The 16,618-nt window shown below is 40.2% G+C and overlaps 1 protein-coding gene and 1 long non-coding RNA gene across 4 annotated transcripts in view; one reads left to right on the top strand and one right to left on the bottom strand.

Annotated features, from left to right (window-relative positions):
- LEO1 (LEO1 homolog, Paf1/RNA polymerase II complex component) overlaps positions 1–16,618 on the top strand; it is a 66,616-nt gene that overhangs the window by 22,055 nt on the left and 27,943 nt on the right. The window contains exons 1-2 of one of the 3 annotated variants that reach the window (XM_045059301.1): positions 4,945–5,314; positions 14,277–15,029. In XM_045059301.1, coding sequence (XP_044915236.1) covers positions 5,257–5,314; positions 14,277–15,029 — 811 coding nt within the window. In that variant the 5' untranslated portion in view covers positions 4,945–5,256. Of the gene's footprint in view, positions 1–4,944; positions 5,315–12,128; positions 12,192–14,276; positions 15,030–16,618 lie in introns of those variants that run through there. The other 2 variants (XM_023255356.2, XM_019832412.3) reach the window with 2 other exon arrangements.
- On the bottom strand, positions 11,969–14,278 carry LOC123385940. The gene is made up of 2 exons (XR_006599235.1): positions 14,092–14,278; positions 11,969–13,416 (listed from the first exon to the last, which is right to left on the bottom strand). It is a non-coding gene; the product is annotated as an uncharacterized LOC123385940 (long non-coding RNA).

Below are 16,618 nucleotides of genomic sequence, written 5' to 3' on the forward strand. Positions count from 1 at the left end.
ATAGGGATTCCTTTTGCGTCTTTCCAATCTTGGGGTTCCTTTTCCTCTAAAGCTTTTCTCTTCCTTGGTTTAGTTCTTCATTTTGGTGGGTCACAATTCATAGACTGTCAAGTACTTTAGTAACTCTTCCAATTGCTATTGCTATATAACAAACTACCTCAAAACTTGTGGCATTCTGCCACAACACCCACTCATTGTTTTCTGGATTCTGTGAGATAAGAATTTCAGAAAGTCTCAGCTGGGCATTTGTGACCTGGGGTCTCTGACTGAGCTTGTCTTCAGATGGAGCTGGAACCACAGGAGGTTTACAGCAGCTGAAGGCTGGTTAGATATTTCTCTCTCTCTCTCTTTTCAGATATCTCTTTTTATGTAGTTGAGGACCTCTCCGTTTGGTCTGTGTGTTTAGTTTGGGCATCTTCATGGTATGGCAGTCTTAGGTCTCCTTATATAGATGCTGGCTTACACAGAATATTATTATTCTTTCCTTGTACTTAATGATAGGTTGGTTGGATACAGAATTCGAATGAACCATTTTCCTTAAGGATTTTGTTTTCTAACTTTCAGAATTGTTGTTGATAAATCCATTGTTAATTCCAGATCTTTTAAAGTTTTAATTTAATTTTTTTTTTTTTTAATTTGAGAGAGAGAGGGAGAGAATGTGAGTGGGGGAGAGGAGGCGGGCTGAGGGGGGAGAGAGAGAATCTTAAGCAGGCTCCGCGTTCACTTCAGAGCCCAATGAATGGCTCAATCCCACAACCCTGGGATCAGGACTGAGCCAAAATCAAGAGTCAGACTCTCAAATGACTGAGCCACTTAGGTGCCCCAATTCCAGGTCCTTTCTATGTCAGCTGATTTTTCTCTCTCTAGAAGCTTTTAAAATGTTCTCTTTATCCATAGTGTTCTGAAACTTCGTGTGAATCAGGGAATAGATTTAAGTAAAATAACATAAGTTTTGCTTGGTTGAATTTTACGTTCTGCTCAATTTTATGTTTCGAAAAATGGGTTCCTTCCCATTACTTCAATAGTCTAGCTTGAATCAACCTGTCTTAGTCTACTTGGACAGCTTTGATAAAATACCATAGACTAGGCAGCTCATACATAACTATATACACATATATAACTATATATACATAATTTGTTTCTTACTGTTCTGGAGGTTGGGGGGCCTAAGATCAAAGTTCCAGGATGACAGCATTCTGGTAAGGGTCCTCTTCCTTCCTCCTGGTTCACAGCCAGGACTTTCTTGCTGTGTCCTCCCATGTTGGAAAGGGCTAGGGAGTTCTGTAATGTCTCTTTTATAAGAATTTGAATTCTATTCGTGTGGGCTCCACCCTCATGACCTAATCACTTCCCAAACTTCCCGCCTTCTAGTATCATTACTTTGGCATTGGGATTTCAGTATGAATTTTGAGGGGACACAGACATTCAGAACATAGTACTAAGAAACCTTTCCTGACAGACTGCCATTCATGTTGGTCATTTTCTGGCTTTCCATTCTTCAGGACCTGTATATAGTTTATAATTTACTTCTGAAACTTAAATTCTTCAGATGTTTTACACTATTTTCCCTCAAACTTGTGTATACACACACACACACACACACACACACACACACACACACGTTGCATATACCATACTTGCTATTATTTTTATATCCCTATACCACCCATTGCAGAGATCCAATTCAGCAAAGAATCTAATAAAGGCAGATTATGAGTGAGTGCTCCATAGCTTCCAAGAAATGAGCTGCCCCATTGTTGACTCATGGCTAGGGACAGAAACTGCAGGACTTCTCTCTTCCTCTCTAGTTCAGACCAAACGGTTCTTTTTATTTTATTTATTTATTTCTAATGTTTATTTATTCTTCAGAGAGAGACAAAGCATGAGTGAGAGAGGGGCAGAGAGAGAAAGGGAGACACAGAATCTGAAGCAGGCTCCAGGCTCTGAGCGCTCAGCACAGAGCCTGACACCGGGCTTGAACTCCCAAACCATGAGATCATGGTCTGAGCCCAAGTCGGACGCTTAATGGACTGAGCCACTCAGGTGCCCCATCAGCCTGTTCCTTTTAAAGGTTAGCTCCGGGGCACCTGGGTGGCTCAGTTGGTTAAGCTTCCAGACTCTAAGATCAAGCCCCTCTCTGGCTGCGTGCTGGGCATGAAGACTGCTCAAGATTCTCTCTCCCCATAACGCGTCTGGGTGGCTCAGTCAGTTAAGCCTCTGAATCAGGTCATGATTTCATAGTTCATGGGATTGAGCCCATGATGGGATTTTCTGTCTCCCTCTCTCTGCCTCTCCCCTGCTTGCTCTCTCTCTCGCTCTCTCTCTCTCAAACTAACTAAATGAACATTACAAAAAGAGGGGGCACCCGGGTGGCTGTTGGTTAACTGACTTCGACTCAGGTTCGTGAGTTTGAGCCCCACATTGGGCTCTCGGCTGTCGGTGCGAAGCTGGCTTGGGATCCTCTGTCTCCCTCTCTCTCTGCCTCTAGCTCTTGCTCTCTCAAAAATAATAAAACATTGGGGCGCCTGGGTGGCGCAGTCGGTTAAGCGTCCGACTTCAGCCAGGTCACGATCTCGCAGTCCGTGAGTTCGAGCCCCACGTCAGGCTCTGGGCTGATGGCTCAGAGCCTGGAGCCTGTTTCCGATTCTGTGTCTCCCTCTCTCTCTGCCCCTTCCCCGTTCATGCTCTGTCTCTCTCTGTCCCAAAAATAAATAAACGTTGAAAAAAAATATTAAAAAAAAAAAGAAAAAAAATAATAAAACATTAAAAAAAAATAAAAGATTCTTTCTTCCTCTCCCTCTGCCCCTCCCTCACTGCTGCTTGTGCTCCTGGGCTTCTCTCCCCCTCTTTCTCTTATACTGTTTCAACTTGATGTGAACATAGAGTTTATAAATCTTAAAGGTATTCTTGTTATTTTGTAAAAATACTTGTAATAATACAGTAATTGTGCTGTGTTATATAATCAGTCTAGTTGAACCTCTCTGGAGATATTGTGGGTGTATCAAAGGTCACAATTCTGAGGATCTATCTTCACCTTATGAAGGCAGAAAATGGGGAAAAAGAGACAACCTCTCAAAAATTTGGTAACAAGGTAAAGCTGCTCTGTAGTTGTTTTATTTAATCACACATTTGATAGATAAAATTCCCCATCCCTGTGAGCAAATCAAGAGATAATCTTAACACCCAAAATTAAATGAATCAAACACAGGGACACCTGGGTGGTTCAGTTGGTTAAGCATCTGACTCTTGATTTCGGCTCAGGTAATGATCTCATGGTTCATGGGTTTGAGCCCCATGTCAGGCTCACACTGACGCTGCAGAGCCTGCTTAGGATTCTCTCTCTCCCTCTCTCTGCCCCTCCCCCACACATGTGAGCATGCTCTCTCTCTCAAAATAACTAAATAAAGTACAAAAAAAAATGTTTTGAAAACACAAACCCAATAGGACGAACTTCTCTGAAGTGAAAAGATCATCTTAAATACTCTAAACATCAATGAAAGTGACCTGGGTGTAACCTTAGGCAAGCAGTACATCAATGATTGTGATTGATTTGGCTGAAATCTAGTTGAATGTATTGTATTTTGTATGAGGAAAGGCAATGAATAGAACAATGATCAGTATAAAGTAGAACAAAAACGAAAAAAAGTAAAAAGCCAGAAGTTATTTGTCTTGCATTTTTATTCAAATGAAATCAATACAAAGTCTATTTATTAGTCACGAATATAGGCACTGTAATTCAAGACTGAATAAGTGCACTTTTCAAAGATAGTACTCTGAATGAAAATGAACCACAAATCGAATACTTATTTTTCCAGGATACCCAAAAGTTTTAAAGTGATTCTATCTACCTAGTCTTACACTTTCCATTTTAAACACAACAGCTCTAGAATTGATACCATATCCATTTGAACCCTGTCAGGCACTCTTATCTGCAACAAAAACATATCTCATAATCTCCAAATTAAAAATCCATATTGCTTGTCCAAGATCAAAACCCTTATGAGACAAAACCCTTATCTGAACTAAATCAGGTAATAATTTAGCACAAGATGTACATTTTTTAAAAAAACCAGAATATAAGCTTTCTAAAAAAAGACCTAGTCTGTAACATATTCAAGTCATTCTTTAAGCTTCAGTGAAGCAAGAGGGTTTACCTAGTAGTAACCTATTATGAAAATTCTTACTGTCTGATTTTATAATGTACAATTATAGCCACATTTCCTACCAAAATAAAACTTTTTGTCAGCAAAATGAACACAGTGGAACCCTCTGAATAGTGTTTTTCCAGTTGCATGCTGTAATCCACTAGTAAATCATGAAAGCAATTTAGTGGGTTCACTGCTTGCCGGCATTAAAACCAAAACAAAACAAAAGCTGACATAGAATAAAGGAGAGTAGGAAATCTCAGGCAGCATCTTAGTGGTAAAGAAGTATTGTTTTGTGAAATATTTCATTTTATACAGTAAGTGTATAGTGGGTTAGGATGTAAAATTTGTTTGAGATACACTGCTCTGAAACTGTAGTTGTCAAAAAGCGTTCTGAAGAAGACCCTTTCAAGGGGTCTGAGAGGTCCTGTCTGTACGAGGCTAGATTTTCTTCACATGCCTTCAACCAAAACATTTCTCAGTAGACTGAATGTAGAAGCAGGTATGAGAATTAAGCTGTCTTCTAAGCCAGACATTAAAGATCTTTTCAAAACTGTAAAACAATTCCACTCTTCCAATTTTTTGGTTTTGAAAAGATTACAGTCATTTAAAATTTTAAAATACTATTTATGTTAGCCTGTTTGTTACTTACACATTTTGAATTTAAATTTAATATTTGAATTGCTTTAATTGCTAATACGTTAAATAGCAACAGATATAACCTACACGAAATGCTCTGTGGAGTTCTCAACAATTTGGGAACCGCTCGTCAATCTGAAACAAAGGACTTCAGGCCTGATTCGTGGCAGGTTTAACTCGGTCTAGGCCCTTCCGCCCAGCGACTCAAGAACCGCCCACGCCGCGGACACCCAGACGGGAGGCGCCCCACCCTCGGTGAGAGTGCTCGCAAATAGGAACGGATATCGACTAAAGGGCGGGACTTATGCTCACAGTGGACATGGGAGAGTCAAAGAGCAGGCAAATACCAGGTCACAGAAGGAAAGGAGGCTTTCAGCGAATCTTTGCGACACTGTCGCGTTTCGTTGGTTCCTTGCCGTAAAGACAGCCGCGGAGGCGCTCCCAGCCGAGGCAGTGGCGGACGTGCGGGTCGATGGCGGATATGGAGGATCTCTTCGGGAGCGACGCTGATAGCGATGCTGAGCGTAAAGGTGGGATCGGTTGGGCTTCAGGGGAGCGGTGCGTGTAGGGGCTTCTGCTGCAGGAGCCCGAAGGCGGTACGGTTCCGGGTCTGCGAACCCTGAGGTGTTACGGACCAGTGGTGGCGCTTCCTCCACGCCTGCCTTAGCGCCCCCTGCACTCCTGGCGGTACCAGCCTCCCTGGGCGGGAATCGGAGAGACGAACACGGAGTGTGAAGCTCGGGGTTCTTGGTGTCCGTGGAGCATGCGGTGCTTGGGAGCCGGTGGGGTGAAGGCGCGGGGCAGAGGTGGCGGCGCAAGAGAGCCAGCGCGGCCCGGGTAAGAACCTGGGGGTCCTGCTCTGTCCTGTTTTGCACAAGTGAGCGCAGAGTAAGATTTGTTTGTGAATGAATGGATAGTAGGTGCTCGGGAATATGGCTATGAGATGGACGAATTTGCAGAGGAGCTCAGAAAGCCCTCTTGATTGAAATCAGAGTGGCGTGATGCGGAGTTTGAGATGTCTGGGTGAGGAGGACTGGTAGGATACAGGGGTAGGGCTTTACATAGGCGTTATGCACCGGAGACGATGTGTCTTGTGAGAACCTGTGCAGAAACTGGAATTTCTTGAGTCTATGGTATTAGATGGAGAGCATATGGGATCTGTGTTTGGAGAGGAGAAAGGACTTGTTGATTAAATGAATGATTAGTGGTGCATGGAAGTACTTCTGGCACAAGGACTGTGGGTGTTTGAGTTTGAAATATGAATACGAGTTATTTGAAGTGACAAGGGCCCCAAGACCAAGTTCAGAATTCTTGAAGGCCCCCAGGCTCAAAGTAACGTTATCTACTTTTTTCCTTAGCAAAATGCATTATTGTTGTGTTTCTTTTTTTTCTCTAACTCCAGTTTATTTATATTTTTGAGTGTAGTGAAGTGAGCACCAGGTGGAAATCTAGTGTGAGGGCTCCACTGAGATGGGTATTCAGGAGGTTCCAGTTGGGATGAGTCTGGAAATATAGAGTCCTGTATACTAACTCTTGTTCCATTACCTTTGCTGGTGTTTTCTTTTCCCCCTTATTTTTACTTGTCTGTATCCCATTTACCTTTCAAGGCACAGTTCTATGTGAACTTTCCCATGACTCACTGTCATGAAGTTGTTCATTCATTCAGTAAGTATTTATTGATCCCCTATTATGTTCTAGCTACTTTGGTGGGTGTCAGGGACAGAATGATGAAAAGGTTGTCTCCCCGCCCTGTAGGCTTATGTGGATGCTTAATACATATTTGTAAGTAGTTGGATAGAAAGAAACAATAGTTTAGTAAGATGTACCCTGCATTGCTTTCCTGTTGCTAACCCAGTGTATGGAGAAGTGATGTGTGGAGATGGTCGCTTTTCTGGGCTTCATGTTTTACTTTTGTATGAGTCTGTTGCTGCTTTCTTCCATATTACGGTTAGATAATAGGACGCTGTAGGATTGACTTACAAATCTGTCCTTGAAGATTGCTTTTGGTCTTGAAGGTAGTATGGATGTGACAGGGCAATTCCTATTAAACCTAGCATATTTCGTTAGTAAGACAGTTGTGGAAAATAACTACACCTGACAAATATCTTGCCGTAACAATGGTAAAATCTCTACCTAGGCTCAACATTTCTTTTATGTATAATTGTGTCAGGTGTCTTATTTCTTTCAACAGTGTTTTGTAGCTTTAATTGTAAAAATCTTGCATCTCCTGAGTTCAATTTACTCCTAAGCATTTTAGTCTTTTGAATACTATCTCAGGTGAAGTTGTTATCTTAATTTCATTTTTGAATTGTTCATTGCTAGTGTATAGAAATACAACTGATTTTTGTATGTGTATCTTCTATCTTGCAACCTTGCTGACTATACTAGCTGTAATTAGTTTTTTGTGCGTGCATTCTTTAAGATTTTCTACATAAGAGATCTTGTGCAAATAGAGATAGCTTTACCTCTTTGGCAATTTGGATGTTTTTATTTCTTTTTCATGCCTAATTGCCGCAGCTACAACTTTCTGTACAATGTTGTATCCAAGTGGTAAGAATGGATATGCTAGTCGGGAGAAAGCATCCGTGCCATCACAATTACATATATTAGCTGTGGCTTTTTGTAGATGCCCTTTTTCAGGTTGAGAAAATTCCCTTTTATCCCTAGTTTGTTGAGTAGTTTTATCATGAAAGGGTGTTGGATTTTGTCAAATGTCTTTTCTCCATCAATTAAAATGCTCACTTTTGGGGGCACCTGGGTGGCTCAGTTGATTAAGCATCTGACTTTGGCTTAGGTCATGATCTCATGGTGTGTTGGTTCTAGCCCCACATAGGGCTCTGTGCTCACAGCTCAGGGCCTGGAGCCTGCTTTGGATTCTCCGTCTCCTCTCTCTCTCTCTCTCTCTGCCTCTCCCTCGCCTGTGCTCTCTCTCAAAAATAAACAAACATTTTTTAAAAATGCTCACTTTTCTTGGGGTGCCTGGGTGGCTTAGTTGGTTGAGCATCTGACTCTTGATTTCTGCTCAGGTCATGATCCCAGGGTTGTGGGATTAAGCCCCATGTTGGGCTCTGTGCTGAGTCTGCTTAAGATATTCTCTCTCTCTCTCTCTCTCTCTCTCTCTCTCTCTCTCTCTCCCCCTCCCTCCCTCCCTCCCTCTCTCCCTTTCTCGCTCTCTCCCCTTCTTTCCTTCTGCCGGTCTCTCCCCTGCTTGGGCTTGCTCCTTCTTTCTCTCTAAAATTTAAAAAAAAAAAAAAAATGCTTACGTTGCTTTATTTGGTTAATATGGTCACAATAATCTTGAACCACCATTTATTCCTAGGATAGCTCCCACTTTGTCATATCCTTTTAATATGCTGTTGGGTTCAGTTTGCTAGTATTTTGTTTAGTATTTTTGCATTTGTATTCATAAGGCTTATTGGTCTGTAGTTTTCTTTATTCATGACATCTTTGGTTTTGGTATCAGGATAATGCTGGCCTCATAGAATGGATTAGGAAGTGTTCCCTTTGCTTCAAAGAGTTTGAGAAGAATAAGCATTAATTCTTTAAACATTTGATAGGATTCATGAGTGAAGCCATCTTCTGGTCCTGGGTGTTTGTTGGTTTTGTTTTTTTTTTTTTTTTTTTTTTTAATTTTTTTAATATTTATTTATTTTTGAGACAGAGATAGAGTGTGAGCGGGGAAGGGGTAGAGAGAGAGGGAGACACAGAATCCGCAGCAGGCTCCAGGTTCTGAGCTGTCAGCACAGAGCCCAATGTGGGGCTCAGACTCACAAACTGTGAGATCATGGCCTAAGCCAAAGTCGGACGCTCAACTGAATGAGCCACCCAGGCGCCCCTGTTGGATTTATTTTTTATTTTTTCCCCAGTAAGCTCTATGCCCATCATGGGGCTTGAACTCACGACTTTGAGATCAAGATTCAGACACTCTACCTACTGAGCCAGCCAGGCTCCCCTGAGATTTCTCTTTTTTTTTATTTTTTATTTTAAAAAAAATGTTTATTTCTGAGAGAGAGAGACAGAGTATGAGCAGGGGAGGGACAGAGAGAGAGAAGGAGACACAGAATCTGAAGCAGGCTCCAAGCTCTGAGCTGTCAGCACAGAACCCAGTGTGGGGATCAAACTCATGAACTGCGAGATATGACCTGAGCCCAAATTGGATGTTTGACTGAGCCACCCAGATGCCCCGAGATTTCTCTTTTTTTAATGTAGGTGTTTACAGCTACAGATTTCCCTTTCAGCACTGCTTTCTCTACATCCCTTACCTTTTGGCATCCTGTATTTTCATTTTCATTCATGGGAAAATATTTGTAATTTCCTTTGTGATTTCTTCTTTGAGCCCGTGATTGTTTGAGTGCATTGTTTAATATCCACTTGTGAATTTTCGAGATTTGCCTCTGTTACTGAATTCATTTTCATTCCATTGTTGTCAGTAAAGATACTTTACATGTTTTCAACCTTCTTAAATGTACTGAAATTTGTTTTGGATCGTAACATATGCTCTAACCTGGAGAATGTTCAGTGTGCACTTGGGAAGAATGATGGTAGTGGAGTGTTCTCTTGATGTCTATATGTGTGTTTGGTTTACAGTATTATTTAAGTTCTCTGTTTCCTCATTGATCTTCTGCCTAGTTCTGGCTGTTATTGTAAGTGGACTATTGAAGTTTCCAACTGTTGTTTTTGGACTATTTCTCCCTTCAGTTCTGTCAGTTTTTGTTTTTAGGTGCATATATGTTTACAACTATTACATCTTCATGTCAGATGGGCCCTTTTATTTCATAATGTCCTTTTTTATCTTGTAACAATTTTGCCTTAAGATTTATTTTGTTTAATATTAGTATAACCACTATAGCTCTCTTTTCGTTACTATTTACATGGAGTATCTTTTTCCATCCTTTTACTTTCAACCTATTTGAGTATGCGGTTGCCGATGCATAGGGGCACTTTCAACAATAGCCAAATTATGGAAAGAGCCTAAATGTCCATCAACTGATGAATGGATAAATAAGATGTGGTTTATACAATGGAATACTACTTGTCAATGAGAAAGAATGAAATACGGCCTTTTGTAGCAATGTGGATGGAACTGGAGAGTGTTATGCTAAGTGAAATAAGTCATACAGGGAAAGACAGATACCATATGTTTTCACTCTTATGTGGATCCTGAGAAACTTAACAGAAGACCATGGGGGAGGGGAAGGGGGAAAAAGTTACAGAGAGGGAAGGAGGCAAACCATAAGAGACTCTTAAAAACTGAGAATAAACTGAGGGTTGATGGGGGGGTGGGAGGGAGGGGAAAGTGGGTGATGGGCATTGAGGAGGGCACCTGTTGGGATGAGCACTGGGTGTTGTATAGAAACCAATTTGAGGGGCGCCTGGGTGGCGCAGTCGGTTAAGCGTCCGACTTCAGCCAGGTCACGATCTCGCGGTCCGTGAGTTCGAGCCCCGCGTCGGGCTCTGGGCTGATGGCTCAGAGCCTGGAGCCTGTTTCCGATTCTGTGTCTCCCTCTCTCTCTGCCCCTCCCCCGTTCATGCTCTGTCTCTCTCTGTCCCAAAAAAAAAAAAAAAAAAAAGTTGAAAAAAAAATTAAAAAAAAAAAAACCAATTTGATAATAAATTTCATATTAAAAAAATAATAAAGTGAGACTCTTACAGATAATTTGCAAAAAAGTAAAAAATTAAACAAATAGAAATTCATTTTGCCAATTCCTGCCTTTTCATTGGAGAAGTTAATCATTTCTGTTTAAAATAATTATTGATAAGGAAGCACTTTTGCCATTTTGCTATTTGTTTTCTATATGTCATATCTTTTTTGTTCCTCAATTCATATATTGCTCTCCCCCCCTTTTTAAAAAGTTTTTATTTATTTATTTTGAGAGGGGAGGGAGGGGCAGAGAGAAGGAGACAGAGGATCCAAAGCAGGCTCCACGCCATCAGTGTAGAGCCTGATGTGGGGCTCAGTCCCAGAAACTGTGAGACCATGACCTGAGCCAAAATCAAGATTGGAGGCTTACCTGACTGAGCCACCCAGGCGCCCAGTCTCTTTTTTTAAGACTGATTTTCTTTTAGGGTACTATTGATTTCCTTCTTGTTTATTTTTCTGTATAGTTTTTAGTTTTTTTCTTAGCGGTTATTCTGGTGATTACAGTTAACATCTTGGATTATAATAATCTAGTTTGGGTTAATATCAACTTAATTTTAGCAGTACAGGAACATTTTTTTCTACATAGTTCATCCTCTCTTGCCTTTGTTGTTATTGTCACAAATTACATCTTTATACATTGACTTCCCAGTGATGTGGTTTTATAATTACTGTTTTATGTTACTGTGTTTGAAATCTAATCAAGAAAGGAGTTCCTAGAAATACATTGATGTTAACTTTTATAATTACCTATTTAGTTTCCTTATTCTTTATTTCCTCATGTGGATTCAAACTGCTGTCATTTCATTTAAGCTGGACAGGCTTCGTTTAGGAGGCAGGCCTAGTAGCAATAAACTCTGTTTTTGTTTGTCTGGGAATGTCTCAGTTTTGCCAGTTTGTTTTTTATTGATGTGAAATTCATATAAAATTAACCATTTTTTAAATTTTTTTTTTAAGTTTATTTATTTTGAGAGACAGAGGGAGAGTGCAGGTGGGGGAGGGGCAGAGAGACAGAGGGGTACAGAGGATCCAAAGAGTTCGATGTGGGGCTCAAACTCATGAACTGTTAGATCATGATCCGAACCTAAGTCAGATGCTTAACTGACTGAACCACCCAGGTGCCCCTAAAATTAATGGTTTTAAAGTGAGCAATTGGGTATTTAGCACCTTTACAATGTTTCCATCTTTTGGCTGTTTGAGTAGTGCTGCTATGAACTGTATTTAAGTTTATTTATTTATTTTTGAGAAAGAGCGAGCAAGTGCACAAGTTGGGGAGGGATATGGAGAGGGGGCAGAAGATCCAAAGCAGGCTCTAGGCTCAGCTGTCAGTGCAGGGCCGGATGATGCCAGCACTCAAACTCACAAACCATGTGATCATGACCTGACCTGAGGTCAGGCACTTACTGACTGAGCCACCCAGGTGCCCCTGCTATGAACATTTGTGTACAAGTATTTGAATGCCTGTTTTCAATTCTTTTGAGTATATACATAGGGGTGGAATTGCTGAGTCATATGGTAATTCTTTATTTAACTTTTGAGGAATTACACCATTTTCCAGAGGGACCAGACCATTTTACATTACTACCAGCAATATTCGAGGGTTTCATTTTTTTTCACATCCTCAGTAACACTTATTGTACATTTTTCTTTTTTTTTTTTTAACGTAGCCATCTCTGTTGGTGTCAAGTGGTATCTCATTGTGAATTCAATTTGCATTTCCTAATGGCTAATGATGTGGAATAGACTTCTCATGTGCTCATTGGCCATTGGTATGTATAACTTTGGACAAATGTCATTTCAAGTCCTTTGTCCGCTTTTTAATTGTGTAGTCTTTTTGTTGAGTAGTAAACATTGTTTATGTATCTGGATATCTGGGTACTAGACGCTTAGCAGATACATGGTTTGCAAATATTTTGTCCTATTCTTTTTGTTGTTTTTTTCAGTTTCTTGATAATGTCTTTTGTATAGAAGTTTTTCTTTTTGAAGAAGTCTGATTTCTGTATTTTTTTCTTCTGTCACTTCTATCACGCTTTCATTCTGAAGTCTAGTTTTGCTGGGAATATAATTCTTGGTTGACAGTCTTTGTTCCAGTATTTTGGATATGTTAACCCACTGCCTTCTCGTTTCCATGGTTTCTGACAAGAAATCATTGTTATTGAGAATTCCTTGTGTGGAACAAATTGCTTCTCTTGCTGCTTTCAGCATTCTTTTTTTTTTTTTTTTTTTTGCCTTTGTCTTTAACTGTTTGATAATGCCGTGTGTAGGTGTGGATCTCTAATCTTATCCTATTTGGCATTCACTAAGTTTCTTGAATGTCTTCGATCACATTTGGGATGTGTTTGACCATTATTTCTTCAAATAATCTTTCTGCCCTTTCTTCTTCTGGGACTCCCATTATGTATATGTTGGTACACTTGATGGTATCCCACAAATCTTTTAGATTTTATTTTTCTTAATTTTTTTCTCTTCTGTTCCTCACTTAATCTTCATTGACTTCTAAAGTTTACTGATTCTGCCTTCTTCCTGCTTACATCTGTTCTTTAGCTCCCTAATGAATTTTCACTTCATTTATTGTATTTTTCAACTCCAAAATTTCTTTTTGGCTCTTTTTAAATAATATGTTTAAAAAAAAATCTGTCTTTTTATTGATATTCTCTATTTGGTAAAACATCATTTTCATTGTCTGGGCTTCTTCTGGGATAGCTTCTAGCCTTTTTTCATACATATGGGCCATACTTCCTTGGTTCTTTGTATTTCTTTATAGTTTTTTGTTGATAACTTGTCATTTTGAGTATTATAATGTGGTAACTCAAGAAATCAAATTCTCTCCCTTCCTCAGGATTTGTTGTTGCTGTTTGTTGCAGTAGTTATTGTTTAGTGATTCTTTTGAACTAGTTTAGTAAAGCCCACAATCTTTGTTGTGTGTGGCCACTAAAATCTCTGCCCTTTAACATAGTGGTCAGCTTGTGATTAGACAGAGATATCCTTAAATGCCTAGAACCAAAAACAAAAAAACAAAATAAGACAAAACAAAAAAAAACCCTCCCAGTCTTTGCAGTTGGGTCTCTGTGTTGGACAGGCTTTCAGTTCTCAACCCGGCAGTTTACAACCTGTTTTTGCCTTCATCTTTTGCTTTAAGCACAGAAGCTGAAGGTCAACTGGAAGTGAGAGCTTAGTACCCTCTAAATTCTTTCCTGGGCATGTGCACAGCCCTGGGCAAGTATGTGGCCTTCCAGATCTCTAGGAATATGTGAGAGCTTGTAAAAGCCCTTACTCCCTGAATGATGTAATTCTCCAGCCTTTCCTCTTAATTACTTGCCCCAAAGCTTCTTAGTTAATTACTTGCCACAACTACTATCCATTATCCCAGGCAGTGGCAACGAATACATTTGCCTGTAAATGTTTTTGGCAAACATTCCCAGGTAGCTGCCTTTGAGAGACTTCTAAGTGAGATAAAGTCAGCCCTTTGAGCCAGTCCAGTGATCCACCAGGCAGATCAAAACTAACAACCATGATTCTTTGTGAATGAGGTCCCTTCTGCTCCCTCTAGTAGTGGTCCACGTACCAGAAATTTGGGCTATCTTTAAGGCATTATTGAGCTGGGGAGTTGGGGTTGGAGTGGAGCAACAGGATAAATTTAAAACATCACAAAGTTTTATTGGAGTTCACCTGGTTTTTCTTGTTAAGCATTCCCCTGGTTGCTGCAGCTTTTGGTTAGTTTCCTGAGTAGAGAGAAAATTGATTCTCATGGTTTTTGACATGTTTTCTCATTCCTTTTATGTTGGGATTGACTTTTGGTGCTCTTTACCTTGCCTTTTTCACTGACATCATTCTGTGTTTATATGATCTCATAGATTCGGATTCTGGATCAGACTCGGATTCTGATCAAGAGAATGTTGCTTCTGGCAGTAATGCCTCTGGAAGTGAAAGTGAGCAAGATGAAAGAGGTGATTCAGGAAAGCCAAGTAATAAGGAACTGTTTGGAGATGACAGTGAGGATGAGGGAGCTTCACATCACAGTGGGAGTGATAATCACTCTGAAAGATCAGACAATAGGTCAGAAGCTTCTGAGCGTTCTGACCATGAAGACAATGACCCCTCAGATGTAGATCAGCACAGTGGATCAGAAGCTCATAATGATGATGAAGATGAAGGTCATAGATCAGATGGAGGGAGCCATCATTCAGAAGCAGAAGGTTCTGAAAAAGCACATTCAGATGATGAAAAATGGGACAGAGAAGATAAAAGCGACCAGTCAGATGATGAAAAGATACAAAATTCCGATGATGAAGAGAGGGCACAAGGATCTGATGAAGATAAGCTGCAGAATTCTGATGATGATGAGAAAATGCAAAACACAGATGATGAGGACAGGCCTCAGCTTTCAGATGATGAGAGACAGCTGTCAGAAGAGGAGAAGGCTAATTCTGATGATGAACGGCCAGCAGCTTCTGATAATGATGACGAGAAACAGAATTCTGACGATGAAGAGCGGCCACAGATGTCTGATGAGGAGAAAATGCAAAATTCTGATGATGAAAGGCCACAGGCCTCAGATGAAGAACACAGGCATTCAGATGATGAAGAGGAACAGGACCAGAAATCAGGTAATGCATTTATGAGAACCAAAATGGTTTAGTAGAAGCGTCCATATACAGCAGTGGTGCAGTATGCATGCCCACCTTGAGTACCTGTTTTTCTCTTCTGTTCCTCCATTTCAGCCCTTTCTAAGTATACGATTTGCTTTAAATTTTCCCCCCTAATAATCCATTTATTTTTATCTACCATCATTTGTTACTTGATGATAGATCAAGAAAAAAAAGAGGACAGTCTTCAGGAAAGATATATGGTGCTTAAGTAGCTAGGTAATGAATGGAGTTGGTTCCATTTCTGTGGGTAACTGAGAAGCATGCCTCAGGTGAGAATAGATTTGCCTGGGGAAAAAAAGCAATGCCATTGAAAATCTCCATAGGGTAGTTGTACTGACTTGTAAATCTCATACTCCAGCTCAAGGTTTTTGAGATCCAAAATTTGATCATCCAGAGGTAATTAGGCTCCAAGGAGTTCATTCAAACTAGTCATTTATACTGATAGTATAAGAAACTAATTTATAAACATTGAATTGCAAAATTTATTAAATTTTTTTTTTAATTTTTTTTTCAACGTTTATTTATTTTTGGGACAGAGAGAGATAGAGCATGAACGGAGGAGGGGCAGAGAGAGAGGGAGACACAGAATCAGAAACAGGCTCCAGGCTCTGAGCCATCAGCCCAGAGCCCGACGCGGGGCGCGAACTCCCGGACCGCGAGATCGTGACCTGGCTGAAGTCGGACGCTCAACCGACTGCGCCACCCAGGCGCCCCTTTTTTTTTTTTTTTTAATTTTTTTTTTTTTTTAATTTTTTTTTTTTTTTTTTGCAAAATTATTGATTTTGAGAGGATCAGTTATTTCTCTCTTGTCATTGTATACTTGCCGTTGGGGAAAATCGACATTGGATACCAAATGGTAATATCAGGAGGTTGCCTGGGGAGTATAACATCCAGAAGATGAAAACGTGGCTGGATGATCTCAGTGAGCTATGGTAGCTTGACACATGCATCCTCTAGAGAGATGTGCTTGGGTCAGAATACTTATTTCTTAAAGCTGCAGGAAACACATAGCCTAACTTTGGCTACTGACTCCCTTTTATAATAGTTATGTACACTGTTCTTCTCAAGTTAACACATTCTTCATATAGAATATTGAAATTTGGAGATCTTGTTTCTTTGCATTGTAAAAGTCACCTTGGTTAGGTTAGAATTCTTAAGTAATACCTAGATTGTTTCATTTCCATAGGTGATTGATTATACTCACATATTGATCCTGTCATCTTAGATATGGGGGAGAGGGCCTTTAATCCTCTAATACATACTCACAGGATAGCATTCAAGACCACATTTTGGCATTATTTATTTAGGAGGAGGCCAAAGAATTTCGAGAGATGGATAAAGGTCTGTCTAGACTACAGGACTGCAATAAGTATTCAATAACTAGTTTTGGGTAGAGTTATTTGTACTGGTAGCAGAATCATTAAAGTTCATGCATTACTTCCCCAATAATAGCAGACTAACCTAAGGCTAAGGTTATGGTGGGGAATCTTATAGCTGGTTATTCTGTTTAACTCTTACCTAGATTGGTGTGGTTTTCTTCAAGTTGA

Source organism: Felis catus, chromosome B3 (assembly GCF_018350175.1).
Source record: "Felis catus isolate Fca126 chromosome B3, F.catus_Fca126_mat1.0, whole genome shotgun sequence".
Taxonomy (NCBI): domain Eukaryota; kingdom Metazoa; phylum Chordata; class Mammalia; order Carnivora; family Felidae; genus Felis; species Felis catus.